The sequence below is a fragment of the Hypomesus transpacificus genome, chromosome 4, assembly GCF_021917145.1.
Source record: "Hypomesus transpacificus isolate Combined female chromosome 4, fHypTra1, whole genome shotgun sequence".
Lineage (NCBI taxonomy): Eukaryota > Metazoa > Chordata > Actinopteri > Osmeriformes > Osmeridae > Hypomesus > Hypomesus transpacificus.
Window position 1 is genome coordinate 10,374,360 of NC_061063.1, and position 17,563 is coordinate 10,391,922.

The following is a 17,563-nucleotide window of genomic DNA, read 5'->3' on the forward strand; positions in this document are numbered from 1 at the left end:
AGTTGTTTTCGGGGCCCTTAATTGCAAAAAATGGCCTCAAGTGGTGTAACTGAGATGAATGTACAGTGTTTGTCAGTTATCCTCCTAACACCAATCCCCAATGTTGTCAGTGTACAGTGTACTGCAGCAATCCCAGTATTACTGTAACACTGGGCAGACAATGTTTTACAGTATCATTGTAGTATCAACACTCACAGTGTTAATCAGAATCTCCTTAACATCACTCCACTGATTCTCTGTGTGTGTTTGAGTGTGTGTGATATTGTCTCCATCTAGTTACCGTTGGCACTAGTGGTGTTGGTGATGTCCTGGACCACAGATCTCCTGATCTCCAGCTGCACAGTCAGACCCGTGTCCCTCCTCATGCGCCGGCTGCGCACGTTCTCACGCACGATCTTGGTGATGCGGATCATGCTGGAGGGAACCTTGAGGAACAGGGCCAGGTTCCGGATCAGGTCGTCCCCGAAGAACAGCTCCACAGTCATGGCAGGCAGCTGGAAGGAGACCAGGATGAGAGGAGATGTTCGAATCTCCAAAGGCACAGAGCCTCTCAGCAGCAGCTCCAGCATGTTGTATTTATCGTCAAAGTAGTTGGAGCCGGCGGTGGAGTTCAGGTCTGGAACAAACTGACCTGAACGGAGGGAGGGTGTGTTTTGAATGTAATCTCATGTCAGGTGACGTGTCAGGTGACCTGTCAAGTGACCCGTCAGGTGTCGTGTCAAGTAATGTGTTGTGTCGTGTGATTGGTGTTTGTCCTGGTCAGGTCACGGTACCTGGGAAGACGGGGCTCTGAAGGGTGTAGTCGGTCCTGGCCGCGTTCCAGATGGCGTTGTTTGGAGGAACCAAGGAGTTATTCACATACACATCCAGGCGTTGAAGGTTTGAGTAAAACACACACACTCTGACAGACTGGAAAACAGGAAGAAAAGGGACCAGAAATTAGAAATAATGACGAAAACAAACTCAACACATGTTAATAATGTCATTCAACTTATCAGAAGTAAAACCGAATAACATAAGTAAAGTATGTTAGTAATCTGTCTCCTCAGTGATGTAAAGTCATGTTACGTAAGAGGCAACAAGAGCAGATGAAAGCTGCCCTCAACTAGGGTCAGGGCATGACCTCTGACCTCTGAGGGGTCGGCGTTGAGCAGCATGAATCTCAGCTTCTGAGGGGTGACGCTGCTGAAGAAGACGTCGTAGCCCCTCCCTGTGGCCACCAGGCTGTGGAACAGAGACAGTCTCTTCTGGCAGGTGTACCCAGAGCACCAGCCGTGGTCCTGAGGGCCTGCAGCACATGGGGGGGGGGGGGGGGTCATCCTTTTGCTGTTTGTTATGGTCAAACACCCCCCCCGACCATCAAACAAGACCTTGTTTTTTCCATCCTATTGTTATCTCACACATTAGTATTTCCCACCCTCAGTTGCAAGGTTCCGTTGCACAGTTTATGAAGAAGTTAAGGATTATTTGGGTTTGAATCCTTTCAAACTCAAGCAAAAACTGCTTGGGTTAAGGCAAGGTTCACCAAGTGTATCTACCCCGCCTTTTGAGGCAGTTCATGTTAATATTCAGAAACACTTTTTGACATATTTGCAGAATAGACCACATCCTGATAGCAACCAATAAATCTAAAGGATTGACAGTAAAATGAAATCAATCTGATATCTGTGTGTGCCACAGGACTGTAGTGTCTGGCATCATTTGTGGGACTGGAACAGATGTTACCGTTCAGCAGGTCCACGTAGGAGCCTCCCAGCACGGCCACCGGGGACAGCCGTCTGGTCTCAGTGTCAGGGTCCAGACTCTCAATCACCATCAGCTTGTAGGTGAGCCCGAAGCACTTGTAGCTCTGCCAGGAGGTCACGTATGTGCAGCTGGAGTCTCTGATCACCCCTGGGGAGAGAAGGTACAGCTCAGTGGTTAGAGGATCTGACTTCTGATGAAGACATCGCAGGTTCAACATGTTGTTTTGAAGAACTAAGTGATTTGGCAGACGATTGTATTATTATTATTACTAAGTCTCAACATAAAACTCATCATTGTGGCCCACTGTGCCAAGCTTCTACATTCTGTCAGTTGGAACTGTGAACTCAGGCTTATGGAAAACGAAAGACTACAAACAGTATAAACTTCATGGATGCATTATTCTTGCTAGGAGTGATGGTGTTCATAGTGTCTCCATGAAGTCATAGTGAGGGTTTACGTTACCCTTGTTAGGAGCAATACTGTCCACAGGGATCCTGCTGCCGTTAGGGTGGGTGAGCATGACCGTGGGGATGCGGTAGTCTCCCAGGCCTCTCCTGCTGTCACCGTTCCAGCCGTACTCAGACTGGGGCACCACGGAGCCCACGGCTCCCAGGAAGCTGCCGTCCCTGTCCCTGAGGGTGGCCTTCTTCATGGCGTCACAGTCCATGTCCACACAGTCAGATGGGTTAATCTTGCTGAGGTGGGGGAGACAAACACACCGCGAAATAAACGCAAACTCGAAACACGGGCTGTGAGGTACGTCTCTGAGCGTGAAAACACGCAAGAGCTGACTGCTTTTGTTTGTCAGAGTGATTTGATTCAAAAATGAGACTTGCAAAGATGATGTAGTAGTGCTTAGTGTACATGAACGGTTTAGTTCTTTGTGTTTGAGACTTGTGTTTGGTGTGTTTCAGGCTACTTACGCTAGGTTTGGCCTGTGGATGAAGACCTTGCTGTCATCGGTGCTGTCCAGCACCGTCAGCCTCTGCACTTGTACTGGGTGCTGCAGGTCGTCGTTGCCGGGGTGGGTCATGAACATGGCGTTCCTCTGGCTGGAGCACACGGTCCTGAACCCCACAAAGGTCGTGTCTGGGTGGCGGAGAGAAGGAGGGCACAGCGAGGACAAGGTGAACACGTGGTGTGAAGGAGGGCACAGCGGCAGAGTTATTAAATAAAGCTGAGAGCAGAAGTTCAGAGCAGAAAACAGAACTGACCAGTCACAGTCATCAGGCCGCTGATGGCGTTGTAGCTAGTTATACCCTGGAGGGACATCTTTGGGCCCTCGTTGTGTCCAGATTCAAAGGTCGGCCAGCAGATCCCAGCCCTGCCTCCTATACAACACAAGGGAACATTGAGGTGAGCTGAATGCACAAGGTGGATCTCCGCCCCCCTGAGGTGAGGGGTGAGTCATGCACAGGGTGGATCTCCGCCCCCCTGAGGTGAGGGGTGAGTCATGCACAGGGTGGATCTCCGCCCCCCTGAGGTGAGGGGTGAGCCTGTACCTTGAGGTCGAGGAGCTCTATGGTCCGCACTGTTCTGGATGTTGTAGTCGTTGGCCGGCACCCCGTCGGAGCAGTTAAAGTTGGGGCTACTCCCCACGATCACAGCATCCTAGAAGAGGAGGAACTACAGTCAGGACAGTGCTCGTGTCATCTCACCTGAGGCTTCTGATGCAGTATATCTGAGATTGACACAGTAGAACATATTTCCAGGATCTAGGAGAGTAGGGATGATAGAGCAGTCCACTCTGACATCCATAACAAACAGCACAGGGACACAGGCACGAGCCAGACAGAAGCTCAGCAGCAGTCCAGCCTCTCACCTGGATGTGCACAGTCTTGTTTGAGTACATGTGGGAGAGCGAGGGCGGGGCGAAGATGAAGGAGATGATTCCCACCCCATTGTCCACCAGTGTCACATTAGCTACCACCACACTCATCGACACCTGCAGACTCAACACAAACACACGTCAGGTCCAGGAACATGATACCACATGATCCATGCCCAGGGTTGGTAAGGTGATGGTAAGTTCAACACTATAAACACTCCCAGGTGTCCGGGGGGAAGGCCTACCTGGTAGTAGATAGCGTTGTCGTAGCTCCGCCAGATATTGAAACCCTGGATGAGAGAGCAGCCAGCCAGGCCGTCCTGGTTGAGGTAGACGCCGTAGAGACCTCCATGAGCCTCGTTACCACGCCACATCTCCATAGGGTTCCACCAGCCTGCCCAGGGCACACAGTCACACACAGTCACACACAGTCAGGGAGATAACTGACACACAGCCTGTGAGTTTATGTTACGTTGTCAGGACGATCAGGATCCTGTATGTGCTGTACCTGGGCATGGCTCTCCATCGATGCGGTACCCAACTCTTTCGTAGCCTGCCACAACGTTGTCCTGCAACACCACGTTTAATCCCTCGTTCACCTGGCAGTGAATGGACAAAGAGAGATACTTAGGGGTATTTTAACCTGTAGATCTAAAGTCAAAGGCTCTGGGGGTGCCCTGGTGGCTCCTAAAGCAGAGTGTGTTCCACTCAGGCCTTACTCCAGGGCCCAGCTTCCAGTCCGACCACGCTCATTCCCTGCATGTCTTCCACTTTCTCTCCCTGCTTTTCCGTCTGTCTCTAACTGTGTCTGTTGCCGAGCACTCCTACCTCGATGGCAGCGTTCCAGTCATAGTTGAAAGCCTCCTGTCTGCCCCTGTAGGAGCCAGGCCACAGGGTCAGGGTCACCAGGTTCCTACGCAGTGCCGCCTCACTGCCCACCACTCTGATACCTGAGGAGATACAGTGAGCTCTCAGAACACTACATCCCATCACACACTGTGAACCCTCTCTACAGAGGACTTCACACATGCCCACAGAACAGCATGTATAGCCGATCCGAAAACCCTTATAATCGTCTCTCTGGGTTTTTTCCTTCAACGCAGAGTGTGGTGTCAGAAGGGTGAGCAGAGAGAGAAAGAGCTACCTTGTCCAACAGTGTGGTACACAACGTTGTCGTCGATGTTCATCCAGACCGTCCCAAACACCCCGATGGCAGGAGAGAAGCCGTGATGGAAGGAGCAGCCCTGGACGTACGACTCCTGAAGGAGAAAACAAGGTGCTTTGTCATTTTTCGATCGACAAGACCACATAAAAGTGCTTGGATATCATCTCGTGTTTAAATGCCCACAGTGTGTGCACTGCCAAAACCGTACGTCTAATGGAGTTTGATCATCTTGTTTTTAGATTTTAAATGTAGTTGGGCTTGTTTTGTAGTACAAATGTCTCATCTAGTGACTTAACTTAAGCAAACAACACATCATTTTAAGAAATCTTATCAAGGGATCAGTATTTTTTTTACTGCACAGGCAGTCCAATGTACATGTTTTAAGCATGAGCAAGCTCATAACTAGTATATTAGCACTGAAATGTGGATATTCTTGACAAAGCTAAGGTCCAGTCAGTGAGAGTGTTCTCAGCTGTGGGTAAGTGACAGAGCGGGACCGACCTCTCTCAGGTTGAGGAAGGTCAGAGAGTAGCGAGGATCCGAGTAGTCAGTCCATCCCTCCTGGCCAGTGTGGTAGAACTCCACGTTCCTGATCTGGGCCTTGCCTTAACAGGAAGACAACAGCTGGAGCTCAGTAATGGAAGAACAGCATAATAATACCATATTCACTCAGCAGACACGTTCATCCAGAGCAAAGGGCAGTACAGGAGGGATTTGAATCTGCAACCGCTTGACCTGCAGATACAAAGACAATACCTCCCCTCCGCGTACCAAATCGGTGAAGGGACCAGACATTGGTACCACAACAGCTCACTGGTGGGAGCATTTGACTGCAGGTCAAAAGATCGCACGTTCAAATCCTCCTGAGCTGTAAGTTTCCTCGCTAGATAAACACGTCACGTCAGGTTTAGTTGGTGTCTCGGACGCTGCAGGTGCTTCTTTACCTTTGTACTCGATCCCCTTTGAGGAAAAGGTTCCCACCAGCACTCTGGCTCCAAACGACTCCTGGAACATCTGTGCGTAGTCCTGGCCTGTGATCCTGATGTTCCTGCTGAGCAGGCCCACGTCTGCTGCCAGCCTGTAGCTGTGAGATGAGCCAGCCACGCTGTGCACCTCCGCTGGGGACGACACACATGCTAACGTCAGGGGCTGTGTTAGGAGAGGTGTGGCTGTGTTAGGAGAGGTGTGGCTGTGTTAGGAGAGGTGTGGCTGTGCTAGGAGAGGTGTGGCTGTGTTAGGAGAGGTGTGGCTGTGCTAGGAGAGGTGTGGCTGTGTTAGGAGAGGTGTGGCTGTGTTAGGAGAGGTGTGGCTGTGTTAGGAGAGGTGTGGCTGTGCTAGGAGAGGTGTGGCTGTGTTAGGAGAGGTGTGGCTGTGCTAGGAGACACGTGGCTGTGTTAGGAGAGGTGTGGCTGTGCCAGGAGAGGTGTGGCTGTGTTAGGAGAGGTGTGGCTGTGTTAGGAGAGGTGTGGCTGTGTTAGGAGAGGTGTGGCTGTGCTAGGAGAGGTGTGGCTGTGTTAGGAGAGGTGTGGCTGTGCTAGGAGACACGTGGCTGTGTTAGGAGAGGTGTGGCTGTGCCAGGAGAGGTGTGGCTGTGTTAGGAGAGGTGTGGCTGTGTTAGGAGAGGTGTGGCTGTGCTAGGAGAGGTGTGGCTGTGTTAGGAGAGGTGTGGCTGTGTTAGGAGAGGTGTGGCTGTGTTAGGAGAGGTGTGGCTGTGCCAGGAGAGGTGTGGCTGTGCTAGGAGAGGTGTGGCTGTGTTAGGAGAGGTGTGGCTGTGTTAGGAGAGGTGTGGCTGTGCTAGGAGAGGTGTGGCTGTGCTAGGAGAGGTGTGGCTGTGCCAGGAGAGGTGTGGCTGTGCCAGGAGAGGTGTGGCTGTGTTAGGAGAGGTGTGGCTGTGTTAGGAGAGGTGTGGCTGTGTTAGGAGAGGTGTGGCTGTGCTAGGAGAGGTGTGGCTGTGCTAGGAGAGGTGTGGCCTGATAAGATGAACTGACCTATGTGAGTGTGTGCCAGAGACTGGTTGAGAGTCAGGGTCTGTCTGTCCTCAGAAACAGACATGACATGGTGTGTCTCTGTCTGCCTGGCATCATAGCTCGTGGTGGAAATGACAATCTCGTCCCCGACCTAAGCAGAAAACACATTGAGTACAAATTCATGTTTTTTGAAAAATGCTCCATCCGTGAATATTTTTTACAAACAAACAAATAACAAAAACATTTAGTATAGAAATAAAAGTGATATGAGATCCTCCAACCTTCCAGTCCACAGGCTGGTCCAGGGTGAGAGTGTTGGAGCCTGCCCCTGCAGTGATGTTCAGCTTGGTGTGGTACACAGTGGGAGGCATACCGTACAGATCCAGGTTACCAAACACACCTGCCACAAAGCACACAGGAAGTGACTAACCAAGAACCTTACCCAGAACTTAGAACCCAGAACCTAACCCAGAACCTTACCCAGAACCCAGAACCTTAGCCAGAACCTAGAACTCAGAACCTAACCTGGAACCCAGAATCTTACCCAGAACCTTTGATCCTTGGTTGGGTCCGTTGGGGAGTGGCCAGTCAGGGGTGCTGTGGTTCCCCCTCAGGTTGATGTGCAGACTTCCTCTGAAAGGCTCGTTATACCACCCTGCTATAAACCTCCCACCCTGCAACACGACAACACAACTCTTAGTTAATAATCAGATCTCAGAACTGCTTCTTATTTTCATCCATACATCTGATATAAGGGTTGTGTCTATATGTCTGTCTACAACGTTTATGTACCTCATGAAGCTTCATATTCATTGAAACTAGAGCCCGATCGATTTATCGGCGGGCCGATATTATCGGCTGATATTGGGTATCGGTATCGGCATTTATAATGGCCGATAAATGAATGTTTTTTTTGCAAGAACAAAAGTGAACAAATATTCAACTATATATATAAACATAAGATACTCTTACAGTCAGATATCATATAAAGACAATATTGAAGTAAAAAAAGAAACAAATATATATATACAGATGAATTAATATTAAATAAATAAAAACGGACAAAACACCCATCAACCATGTTAGGAGTGTTGGCATTGCATAGTTTGTCCACCAGAGGGCACTTTACAACATCCCTGTTCAAAGGACTCAAAGTTTCATATCTTAATTTTATTTATCAGAACTTATATATATTTTGATGATCCTCTGTTCTGCTGGGACAATAGTTTATTTTTAAACTGCATTATCATATTATTTTAGTGAGGACTCGTAAATAACTACAAATAACTATTGTTAGGGAAATCTGTTTATGTTTTGTTAAGCGTTTCTGGACTTTTGTAAAAATATACAGTACCAGTCAAAAGTTTGGATACAGTTTTCCCACCAGTCAAAAGTTTGGACATATTGGAATATCAGATTTTTTTATCACCAAATATTTGTATCGGTATCGGCCTTAAAAATCTTTTATCGGTCGGGCTCTAATTGCTTTGTGAATAACAACAGACCTGGATGGAGATGTAGGTGGCGTCCAACACCACACTCCTGTACTCGGACACGTTGCCGGCCGGAACCCCAGTGATGTTGGCCAGTGTGTCTGGGATCTCCAGGACGCCCATCACCGTCAGATTGTTGAAGGGAGGAGCACTGCTGTCCAGTACCATCCAGATCCCTGTGGGTTAGGGTTAGACAGTCAAACCAGCTGATTCTGTTTGTTTTGTCATTTATTTCAGACACACCAACATGATATGTCCTTCCTGATCAGACGTTACCTGAGGGAATGACCACGTTAGCGCCCTTGGTTGGTACAGAGAAGAGGTTTTCTTCTGACGACAGCCAAAAGGACTCATTGGACCAGAGACTGAAAAGACAAGCAAGTCCACTGAGTGTGCTCTGACACGACACAATCTCATCCCACAAATCTGCCTATCAGGGGTGGATGTAGACTTTTTCACTAGTTAAAAAAATGCCAATAATAATATAATTTTTGAATGAAATGTACTGTGATGTAAAGAAACATATTTTAAGATGGGGAGATTAAATAGTGAACAGGAAGCTCCGTACAGGAAGTGTGCAGGTCTGCGGTAGGGCGTGGGGCTGAGGGTGGCGGGGGGCGGAGGAGTCGGCTGGACACACTGAGGGAAGAAGCAGCGCTGGATCTGTAGGTTCACGCCCACGTCTCTGGCGTCCGGGTCGACGCTGGTCCGGCGCCTCCTGTCACTCCTCTTCCCAGACACTGTCAGCAAACACAGGAAGGGGCGGGGTCAGACACTGTCAGCAAACACAGGAAGGGGCGGGGTCAGACACTGTCAGCAAACACAGGAAGGGGCGGGGTCATCGCTCACGACAGGATCCCAGATCTGAGGCTGCAGGGGGCTATACTAGCATGGTATGTAAAGTGCCAGTGTAAGGCGTGTGTGTCTGACCCAGGTAGGAGAGGTTGTTGGAGGTGTTGTCGAAGTGCCAGTCCCCGTTCTCGTTGTCACTGTACGTCAGCGGCCCTGCTGAGCCGTTCCTGGCGTCTACAATGAAGAAGCGGTCTGGACTCTGGGTCAGGTTGTGGTTCACTATCACATAGTCCCCTTGCTGTGTCAACCAAAAGGATGAAATGTTGAAAGTTTGTAAGCTGAGACAATATTTGGATCCTTTGTTAAGGATTCAAGCCTTTATCTAGATCTAAGAAACAGTTGATCTTTTTAAATTGAAGCATCAATAACTCAAATGAACAATTACTGTACCTTAAAGCCATAGAACATGGCATTGTATGTAATATTGGTAAGCTGGTCCATGTCCTGAAAGTACCAGTTGTAGCTTTGGGTAGAAGGCAGCATGGCCATCCAGCCCAGCTTGTGGGTCATTCTCTTCTTCAGGTATGGAACCACGCTGGTGCCTGAGAGGGAAACACATCATCTTATCTCTCACTGAGGTTTCACACAGTCTGAAACAAACCGACCGTGTTTCACAAGGAGACAGGACACCATGGAGGGCCTGGTGAAGCTGTTCTCACCATGAGAGTTGGTCAGTATGACATCCTTGGCTTGCAGGGAGCTGGGTGTGGGGTTGTTGAAGGCCAGACGATGGAAGTTCACTGTGTTGTCGCACACAGCTCCGGGGAAGCCCACGCTCCACTCTGCCCTCTGGGTGCAGTGAGCCATGTCCAACAGAGGACTCATGGGAACCACCTTGTAGTCAACGTTTCCTGAGGGGGGGAGCAAGGACGGAGGGGGTTTAGGAAGGAAGGAAGGAAGGTGTTCAGTATCATGAAACTGGTCTGTGGGCTGTGACCAGCACTGAAGAAACTTTTGACTAAAACCAACGAGTGGCACAATCAGAATATACACGTTTTTATGAAAAAACGATGAATCAATACGAATGATTCTTCATATGCAGAGAGTTGGAACGTGACACTTCGTGAAACCACTAAATAACAAAAAAGATGTGAGCACCTGTCAGGGATCCGTCGCTGTCCACCAGCTGCACCTCGTGTTCCCATCTGAAGCCGGCCTTGTTGGGGGAGTTTAAGTAGCGAACCCCGCTGAAGCGGGCGCTCCAGCCCCCGCAGCGGTCCACGCAGGTCCCGTCCACCGTCGTCACCCCGATGGCTGCACAGGAGCTCCGGTCGAAGTTCACAAAGCTGGTGGAGAGGACGCTCATGCCGTCGTCAAACGGCAGGAGGACCCCCCGCCGGGAGCAGTACCCCTCCCCCAGTCCCAGCTCGTCCAGGTGGCCCACGATGGTGCAGTTGGACACCAGCGCCCCCCCGGTCTCCCCGAAGCCTCGCACCTTGTTTGGGAAGAGGCGCTTGGCCTCGATACCGGCCTTCTCGTTGTTGACCATGAGGAAGTTTGAGAACTGCACGGCACCCACGTTCACCCACTCGGCGCCCTTCTCACAGTTCCAGGTGGTCAGGGTGCGGAACACGGCGGGCTCGGGGACCTTGGAGTTGCAGCTGCCCTTGGCCATGGGGAAGTAGTCCTGGAAGATCCAGAGTCCGAACCAGCCCTGCGAGTGCACCGTGTTGTTGGAGAACTCCCCCAGGGGAACATTCTTTTGGCAGATGTTGGGGTCGTAGGAGGGGCCGTCCGGGTGCTCGTGCATGCGGTACCAGAAGCCGAAGTGTGTCCCCCCCGCGGCAGCGTTGTGCCGGATGGTGTTGTTGGGGTTGGTGACCCAGTAGGCGGCGGGCGTGACGTCATCGTTCAGCAGGCTGGTGCTCTGCTTCACAAACACTGCCAGGTTGAACTGCAGAACGTTTCCTGTCTCGATGCCGTCCTCGATGAAGAAGGCCCCGCCCATGATGTCATAGATGACGTTCCTCTCCACCAGCAGGTTGTGTGTGTTGTGGATGGTGACGGCCCGGTTGTAGGTCTGGTGGATGGCACAGCCCCTTACGTAGGACTTGTAGTTGACGTCTCCCATCAGGTGCCAGTGGATGGGGTAGCGGCCCAGTCTGAAGGCCTGGCCTGCGTTAAACAGCTGCAGCAACGTGGAAAACAACATGATTAGAGGGATACCATCTAGAGAAACTCATAATCTCACTGGTGTCACTCCAGTTTACCTCAACATATTCCAGTCTCCCCATGGCCAGGTTCTCGTTGGGTCTGGGCGCGTGGAACATGATGCATCCTCCAAACTGGTCGCTCCCCACCTCCTCCCCAAACCGACCCTGGAAGCAGGTCTGGGTGGCAAACTCCCCTACGCAAACACACACGTCCAGACATGAGGCCTCTCACCAGCCTCTCTCTCAGGGTATAAACAGCTGCCTTGTGCAGGACATAGAGGGTACCTGTATTGAAGCCGCTGGGACAGGCCTTGACCTGGTCGCTCCACTCTGAGTTGGTGGAGCCGCGGACCAGGATGTTCCTGGTGAGCAGGCCCACCTCCGCCCTGGCCTGGAACAGCGTGCCGTCAGGCAGGGGGACAGCCACCCCCAGGTGGGTGTAGCTCAGGGGCTCCGAGAGGGTCAGCGTGCGGCCGTCTGGAGACACCCCGGCGATCCTCCTCACCTCATTCTCTTTCTGGCTGTGCCTGGACAAACACACTCAGGGGTTCACAAACACTTCAAATACTTTTGGAGTGGATTTTAGGGTTGGGGTTCCTAATCCTGTTCTGTACCTGTGTCCTGTGGAGGCGATGACTATCTCGTGTCCTGCCTTCCAGGTGACAGCCAACATCAGGGACAGGGTGACAGAGCCATTAGAGGCCGTCTGAGACAGGTGGGTCCAGGGAACAGGAACTGGAATGCCTAATGAAACAAGTTGTATATATTCAAACAATCAATTAAACAATATTTAAACAAGGAACAAGTCAGTAATGATACATTTGAATGACATTTTTAACAGAGAGAGAGAGAGTACCATGCAGGTCCAGCACCCCCTCCCTGACGGCCAGGGTCTTGGTCCCGTACACAGGCAGCTCAGGGGAGCGCAGGTTTCCATGCAGGGTGATGATGGCCCTGTGCTGGAACGGCGCCCCCTCCTGGCCGATCTGCAGAGCTCCACCATCAGTGATCAGGATGTTTTCAGCCTGCAGCTCGATATCAGCCTCGTCAAACACCAGGGTGCCGCCTGGATAACGTGACATAACAGGTCAGACACACAGCTTCTTGGTGAGGGGACGTTTCCAGTGTGTCAGCAGCACCAGCCGGGTCTGTGAGTGGTGAACATGCTCACCCTGGATGAGCAGCATCTTCAGCACTGGAGTGCTGGTGTCCAGCAGGATGGTCTGACCCTTGGTGATGACAGCAAAGGTTCCTGTCTCCGGGGGCGACAGACCACCCCAGGTGAACCTGGAGGACCACACGTCGATGTAGGAGAAGCCAGCAGCTTCCTGGAACGACACAAAGACACAAGCTTGCAGGAGATGGGTCAGGGACAAAAGGGTTTTTTGTTGCTTTTTTGTGAAAATATTCTTTCTTACGTTTGGAATGCATGATCATATTTTTTTTAAAGGAGCATGTGACAAGAATATATATATAATATTGATCATGCCACCAAATACAGATAAGTAACAAGCCTGGCTTGAAAATGTAAGGAGTAGAAAATACAGATATTTCTGTAAAAAATTTAAGGAGTGAAAGTAAAAAGTAAAGTGAAAGAAAGTAAATAGTGAAGAACTGATACCAGACAAAACTACTTGAGAAAAGTAACAAAGTATTTGAAGTATTTGTACTTTGTTACTTCCCATCTCTGCTCTCATATCTGTCTATCTCTCTCTCAGTATATTTCTAAATGTCTTTCCCTGTCTCTCTCTCACCATCTTGGCGATGCCTCTGTCTCCGATGCTGACCCGGATGTTGGTCTGTTGGGAGCGTCTCTGAGCGTTAGTCACACAGACGATGTGAGTCTCGTTGGCTGACTGGACGTCGCACACAGACCCAGCGATGGTCACGCTGGTCTCACTGCTGTTAGAGCTACACACATACGCACACCAATATACAACATCTTTACATTTTAAGTATACTTTCAGTTGTGTAGGAACCAATGAAAGGTGATTTCCAATGATGAAAATGCATTAATCTCTCATTTAATACATTTAATTTAGATTTCGGTGCTCTCCATTTTCACTTGGATATGTACCAGGGTGTAGGTTTGTTTTCAAATGTGGGTGGAACAGCTTTTTGGATGTACCTGTAATTTTCTCAAAGTTCTAAAAGTGTGTGTATGATGAAACTGACACCCTTCCCCCCGTGGTACAACCAGCAGAGGCAGCATGCATGATCACCTGAAGCCCGAGCCGGTGATGGTGAGGCTGGTGCCGCCGGCAGTGCCGCCCCTTCGGGGAGAAACGGTGGTAATCACAGGGGTGAGCAGGGCTCTGTAGGTGAAGCCATTTGACATGTTCACCCAGCCTGATGGGTTCATCACTGTCACTGTGCAGCCCAGCTCCGCCAGGGTACCTGTACACACACACACACACACACACACACACACACACACACACACACAGGCAGGCACATACACACAGGCAGGCAGGCACACACAGGCAGGCAGGCACACACACACACAGGCAGGCACACACACACAGGCAGGCAGGCACACACAGGCAGGCACACACACACACACACACACACACAGGCAGGCAGGCAGGCACACACAGGCAGGCACACACACACACAACAAACACATTAAGATGACATTCCTTAGATGCCAGCTACAGTCACACTAAAGTCATCCGTGACATCTTTTATGTGTGAATCGTCTGTCGACAGGGTCCTGTCATCATAAGAACATTCTGTATGGAACACTTCAAGAGCAGCTTTTCAGCTTAGTAAGACAAGAGATATTTGGGAAAGGGAAACATCTAGATCATTACGATTGCACACACATTCATCAGATCTACTCTATTGTGTTGACCAAACCTGTGCAACAATCCTCCTCTAAACATGTCTACCCACATGCAGCATGATTGGTGATCATGGTGTGACGTCTGGTTTCTGATAGGTTGAGACGTCTGGTTTCAGAAGGCCTTACCGTTGTTGTCTGGGGCGTCACAGTAGAGTCTGGTGGAGGACGACTCGTTTCTGTGGACTTCGCACAATTGTCCGCAGACGTGCACCCGCGAGGTCAGGGGGTCAAACCCAGAGCCCAGGACAGCCAGCATGGCCCCGCCCCCGAAACTGCCTGCTCAGACACAGGACAGACACATCACACATCCGTACAGCGGTCCCATCTCTAGGGGGGTTACACTTCATGATGGACCTTGTGCTTCTAACGTCCACTGAAAATGCAAGTTGTTAGACCTCTTCCTTCGCGATAAGTGATAACTGGGGGAAGACTTTTTAAAAGAAAACATCCGTGTTCTGATTGGTCATCTTTTACGTCCGTATTTCCACATGCCCCAGCGGACATTTTGAAAATGTACAGAATCTAACATGCTTATACATGTGGAAGACACTGACAAAGACACACACAATCTGTGAAAACAGGCGACAGTGTGACCCAGGCGACAGTGTGACCCAGGCGACAGTGTGACCCAGGCGACAGTGGGACCCAGGCGACAGTGTGACCCAGGCGACAGTGGGACCCTGGCGACAGTGTGACCCAGGCGACAGTGGGACCCAGGCGACAGTGTGACCCAGGCGACAGTGGGACCCTGGCGACAGTGTGACCCAGGCGACAGTGGGACCCTGGCGACAGTGGGACCCAGGCGTGAGCCGCATCCAGGAGATAGGCCTGCTGCACTCACCCTGGCTGGGCTGGACTCCAGAGAGCTGCAGTCTGTAGGTGAAGACGGACGTCGACTGGGCGTAACCTTTGACCCCGTGCTGCATCATGACTGGGTAGGCACCCCCTGGGTTCCCCCCCGCGGTGCACTGCACCTGGGAGTCGGACACCTCCGACACCACACACGGAACACCGTTCATGCTGACGGTCACCTGCTGGGAGGCGGAGCCAAACCCTGTCCCGTTGATGGTGACGATGGTGCCACCAAGACCTGTGGGACAGTGAGGCAGGAAGAGGAACAGGAGAAGATCAGAACAGTGAGGCAGGAGGAGGAACAGGAGAACATCAGGACAGTGAGGCAGGAGGAGGAACAGGAGAACATCAGGACAGTGAGGCAGGAGGAGGAACAGGAGAACATCAGGACAGTGAGGCAGGAGGAGGAACAGGAGAAGATCAGAACAGTGAGGCAGGAGGAGGAACAGGAGAACATCAGGACAGTGAGGCAGGAGGAGGAACAGGAGAACATCAGGACAGTGAGGCAGGAGGAAGAACAGGAGAACATCAGGACAGTGAGGCAGGAGGAGGAACAGGAGAACATCAGGACAGTGAGGCAGGAAGAGGAACAGGAGAACAGGTGAGCAAGGTAACGCAGCTGGTGACAACTGCCCCTGTCAGAGGACATTCCTCACCTGAGGAGGGGCTGATGGAGGTGATGACAGGTGTGTGGGCTGCAGAGTAGGAGTAAGACAGGGCAGGGTAGGTCTCTGACAGCACCTGCACCAACACCGTCACCTGTCCAGGGCTGTGGGCCGGGGTCAGGCAGAGCACCGTGTCAGGAGTCACCGCCTGGATCCCACACGCCGCCCCGCCCACCCACACCGTGGTGTTGCCGGGCAGGAAGCCATTCCCACGGAGCAGCAGGGGGGTGCCTCCCAGGGTGCTGCCGGCCGCGGGGCTGAGAGCGGCCAGGGCCAGGCTGGTCAGGCTGGCTGCCCCTGCCGCCAGCCCTCTGCTCCTCACCACCACCCTGAGGGGGCGCTCGCCGGCGGGCAGGGCCCCCACCTCCAGGGTGATGGTTGTGTTGAGGACAGCCGTGACGCGCAGCTCCACATCGCCGGCAGACACCACCACGTCGCCCACATCGCTGCCGAAGCCGGCCCCGGAGACGGTTACCACGGTGAAGTTCCCGGTGACGTTTGACGGGGACACGCCGGTGACAGAGGGTGTGACGGAGGAGGAGTACAGGAAGGAGCAGTCGGAGGAGCAGGAGCTGGGGATCGTCATGCCAACCAGGACGCGGACGACCCCGTTGCCGGGCGGCGACGGGGAGGTGTCGCAGACGATGTGGGTGTAGTTGAGGGACAGGACGGAGCAGGGGGCGTTGGCCACGGTGACGAGGCCAGCGGAGAACCCGGAGCCCTGGATCAGCAGGCGCGTGCTCCCGGTGGGGCTGCCCACAGAGGGCCGGACCCCGTCCACCACCGGCAGGACCACGAAGCGCCGGCCAAACTCGCTCCGCACGGCCACCATGGCAGAGCCCAGGTTGTTGACCCGGAGAGACACAGGGTGGGCCACGCCCACGGCAAGGCCGCTGTCTGGCGCCAGTCTGCAGTTGACCTCTGTTTGGCTGCTGCTGGTCACCACACAAGGGACACCTCCAACTGTCACCTGCAGGAAATATGGGAATGTTTTTAACCCTTTATTACACGTTTGTTTATGTTTCATATACAGAGTTTACTATAAAATACAAAAGACCAACTATCAGACCAGGAAAGACCAGCCCTCAGGAAGACCAGGAGAGACCAGCCCTCAGGAAGACCAGGAGAGACCAGCCCTCAGGAAGACCAGGAGAGACCAGCCCTCAGGAGGACCAGGAGAGACCAGCCCTCAGGAAGACCAGGAGAGACCAGCCCTCAGGAGAGACCAGCCCTCAGGAAGACCAGGAGAGACCAGCCCTCAGGAGAGACCAGCCCTCAGGAGGACCTGGAGAGACCAGCACTCAGGAGAGACCAGCCCTCAGGAGGACCTGGAGAGACCAGCCCTCAGGAGGACCTGGAGAGACCAGCACTCAGGAGAGACCAGCCCTCAGGAGGACCTGGAGAGACCAGCCCTCAGGAGAGACCAGCCCTCAGGAGGACCTGGAGAGACCAGCCCTCAGGAGAGACCAGGAGAGACCAGCCCTCAGGAAGACCAGGAGAGACCAGCCCTCAGGAGGACCTGGAGAGACCAGCCCTCAGGAGGACCTGGAGAGACCAGCACTCAGGAGAGACCAGCCCTCAGGAGGACCTGGAGAGACCAGCACTCAGGAAGAAACCAGCCCTCAGGAGGACCTGGAGAGACCAGCCCTCAGGAGAGACCAGCCCTCAGGAAGACCAGGAGAGACCAGCCCTCAGGAAGACCAGGAGAGACCAGCCCTCAGGAGGACCTGGAGAGACCAGCCCTCAGGAGGACCTGGAGAGACCAGCACTCAGGAGAGACCAGCCCTCAGGAGGACCTGGAGAGACCAGCCCTCAGGAAGACCAGGAGAGACCAGCCCTCAGGAAGACCAGGAGAGACCAGCCCTCAGGAGAGACCAGCCCTCAGGAGGACCAGGAGAGACCAGCCCTCAGGAGAGACCAGCCCTCAGGAGGACCAGGAGAGACCTGCCCTCAGGAGAGACCAGCCCTCAGGAGGACCTGGAGAGACCAGCCCTCAG

The 17,563-nt window shown here is 52.4% G+C and overlaps 1 protein-coding gene across 1 annotated transcript in view; it reads right to left on the reverse strand.

Moving 5' to 3' along the window:
- The window catches only part of pkhd1l1.1 (PKHD1 like 1, tandem duplicate 1), a 32,983-nt gene that overhangs the window by 2,132 nt on the left and 13,288 nt on the right, over positions 1-17,563 (reverse strand). The window contains exons 39-73 of the mRNA XM_047019730.1: positions 15,558-16,536; positions 14,891-15,139; positions 14,176-14,325; positions 13,427-13,601; positions 12,959-13,115; positions 12,376-12,532; positions 12,061-12,270; positions 11,819-11,948; positions 11,490-11,731; positions 11,262-11,398; positions 10,150-11,179; positions 9,711-9,902; positions 9,442-9,593; positions 9,130-9,289; positions 8,768-8,939; positions 8,476-8,564; positions 8,212-8,375; positions 7,251-7,380; positions 6,988-7,106; positions 6,728-6,857; positions 5,684-5,857; positions 5,241-5,344; positions 4,719-4,833; positions 4,403-4,524; positions 4,083-4,173; positions 3,820-3,968; positions 3,569-3,691; positions 3,249-3,357; positions 2,961-3,077; positions 2,670-2,835; positions 2,209-2,441; positions 1,726-1,893; positions 1,131-1,288; positions 774-909; positions 281-631 (exon numbers count right to left, since the gene is read on the reverse strand). Of these exons, the coding sequence (XP_046875686.1) occupies positions 281-631; positions 774-909; positions 1,131-1,288; positions 1,726-1,893; positions 2,209-2,441; positions 2,670-2,835; positions 2,961-3,077; positions 3,249-3,357; positions 3,569-3,691; positions 3,820-3,968; positions 4,083-4,173; positions 4,403-4,524; positions 4,719-4,833; positions 5,241-5,344; positions 5,684-5,857; positions 6,728-6,857; positions 6,988-7,106; positions 7,251-7,380; positions 8,212-8,375; positions 8,476-8,564; positions 8,768-8,939; positions 9,130-9,289; positions 9,442-9,593; positions 9,711-9,902; positions 10,150-11,179; positions 11,262-11,398; positions 11,490-11,731; positions 11,819-11,948; positions 12,061-12,270; positions 12,376-12,532; positions 12,959-13,115; positions 13,427-13,601; positions 14,176-14,325; positions 14,891-15,139; positions 15,558-16,536 (7,240 nt within the window). The remainder of the gene's footprint in view (positions 1-280; positions 632-773; positions 910-1,130; positions 1,289-1,725; positions 1,894-2,208; positions 2,442-2,669; positions 2,836-2,960; positions 3,078-3,248; positions 3,358-3,568; positions 3,692-3,819; positions 3,969-4,082; positions 4,174-4,402; positions 4,525-4,718; positions 4,834-5,240; positions 5,345-5,683; positions 5,858-6,727; positions 6,858-6,987; positions 7,107-7,250; positions 7,381-8,211; positions 8,376-8,475; positions 8,565-8,767; positions 8,940-9,129; positions 9,290-9,441; positions 9,594-9,710; positions 9,903-10,149; positions 11,180-11,261; positions 11,399-11,489; positions 11,732-11,818; positions 11,949-12,060; positions 12,271-12,375; positions 12,533-12,958; positions 13,116-13,426; positions 13,602-14,175; positions 14,326-14,890; positions 15,140-15,557; positions 16,537-17,563) is intronic.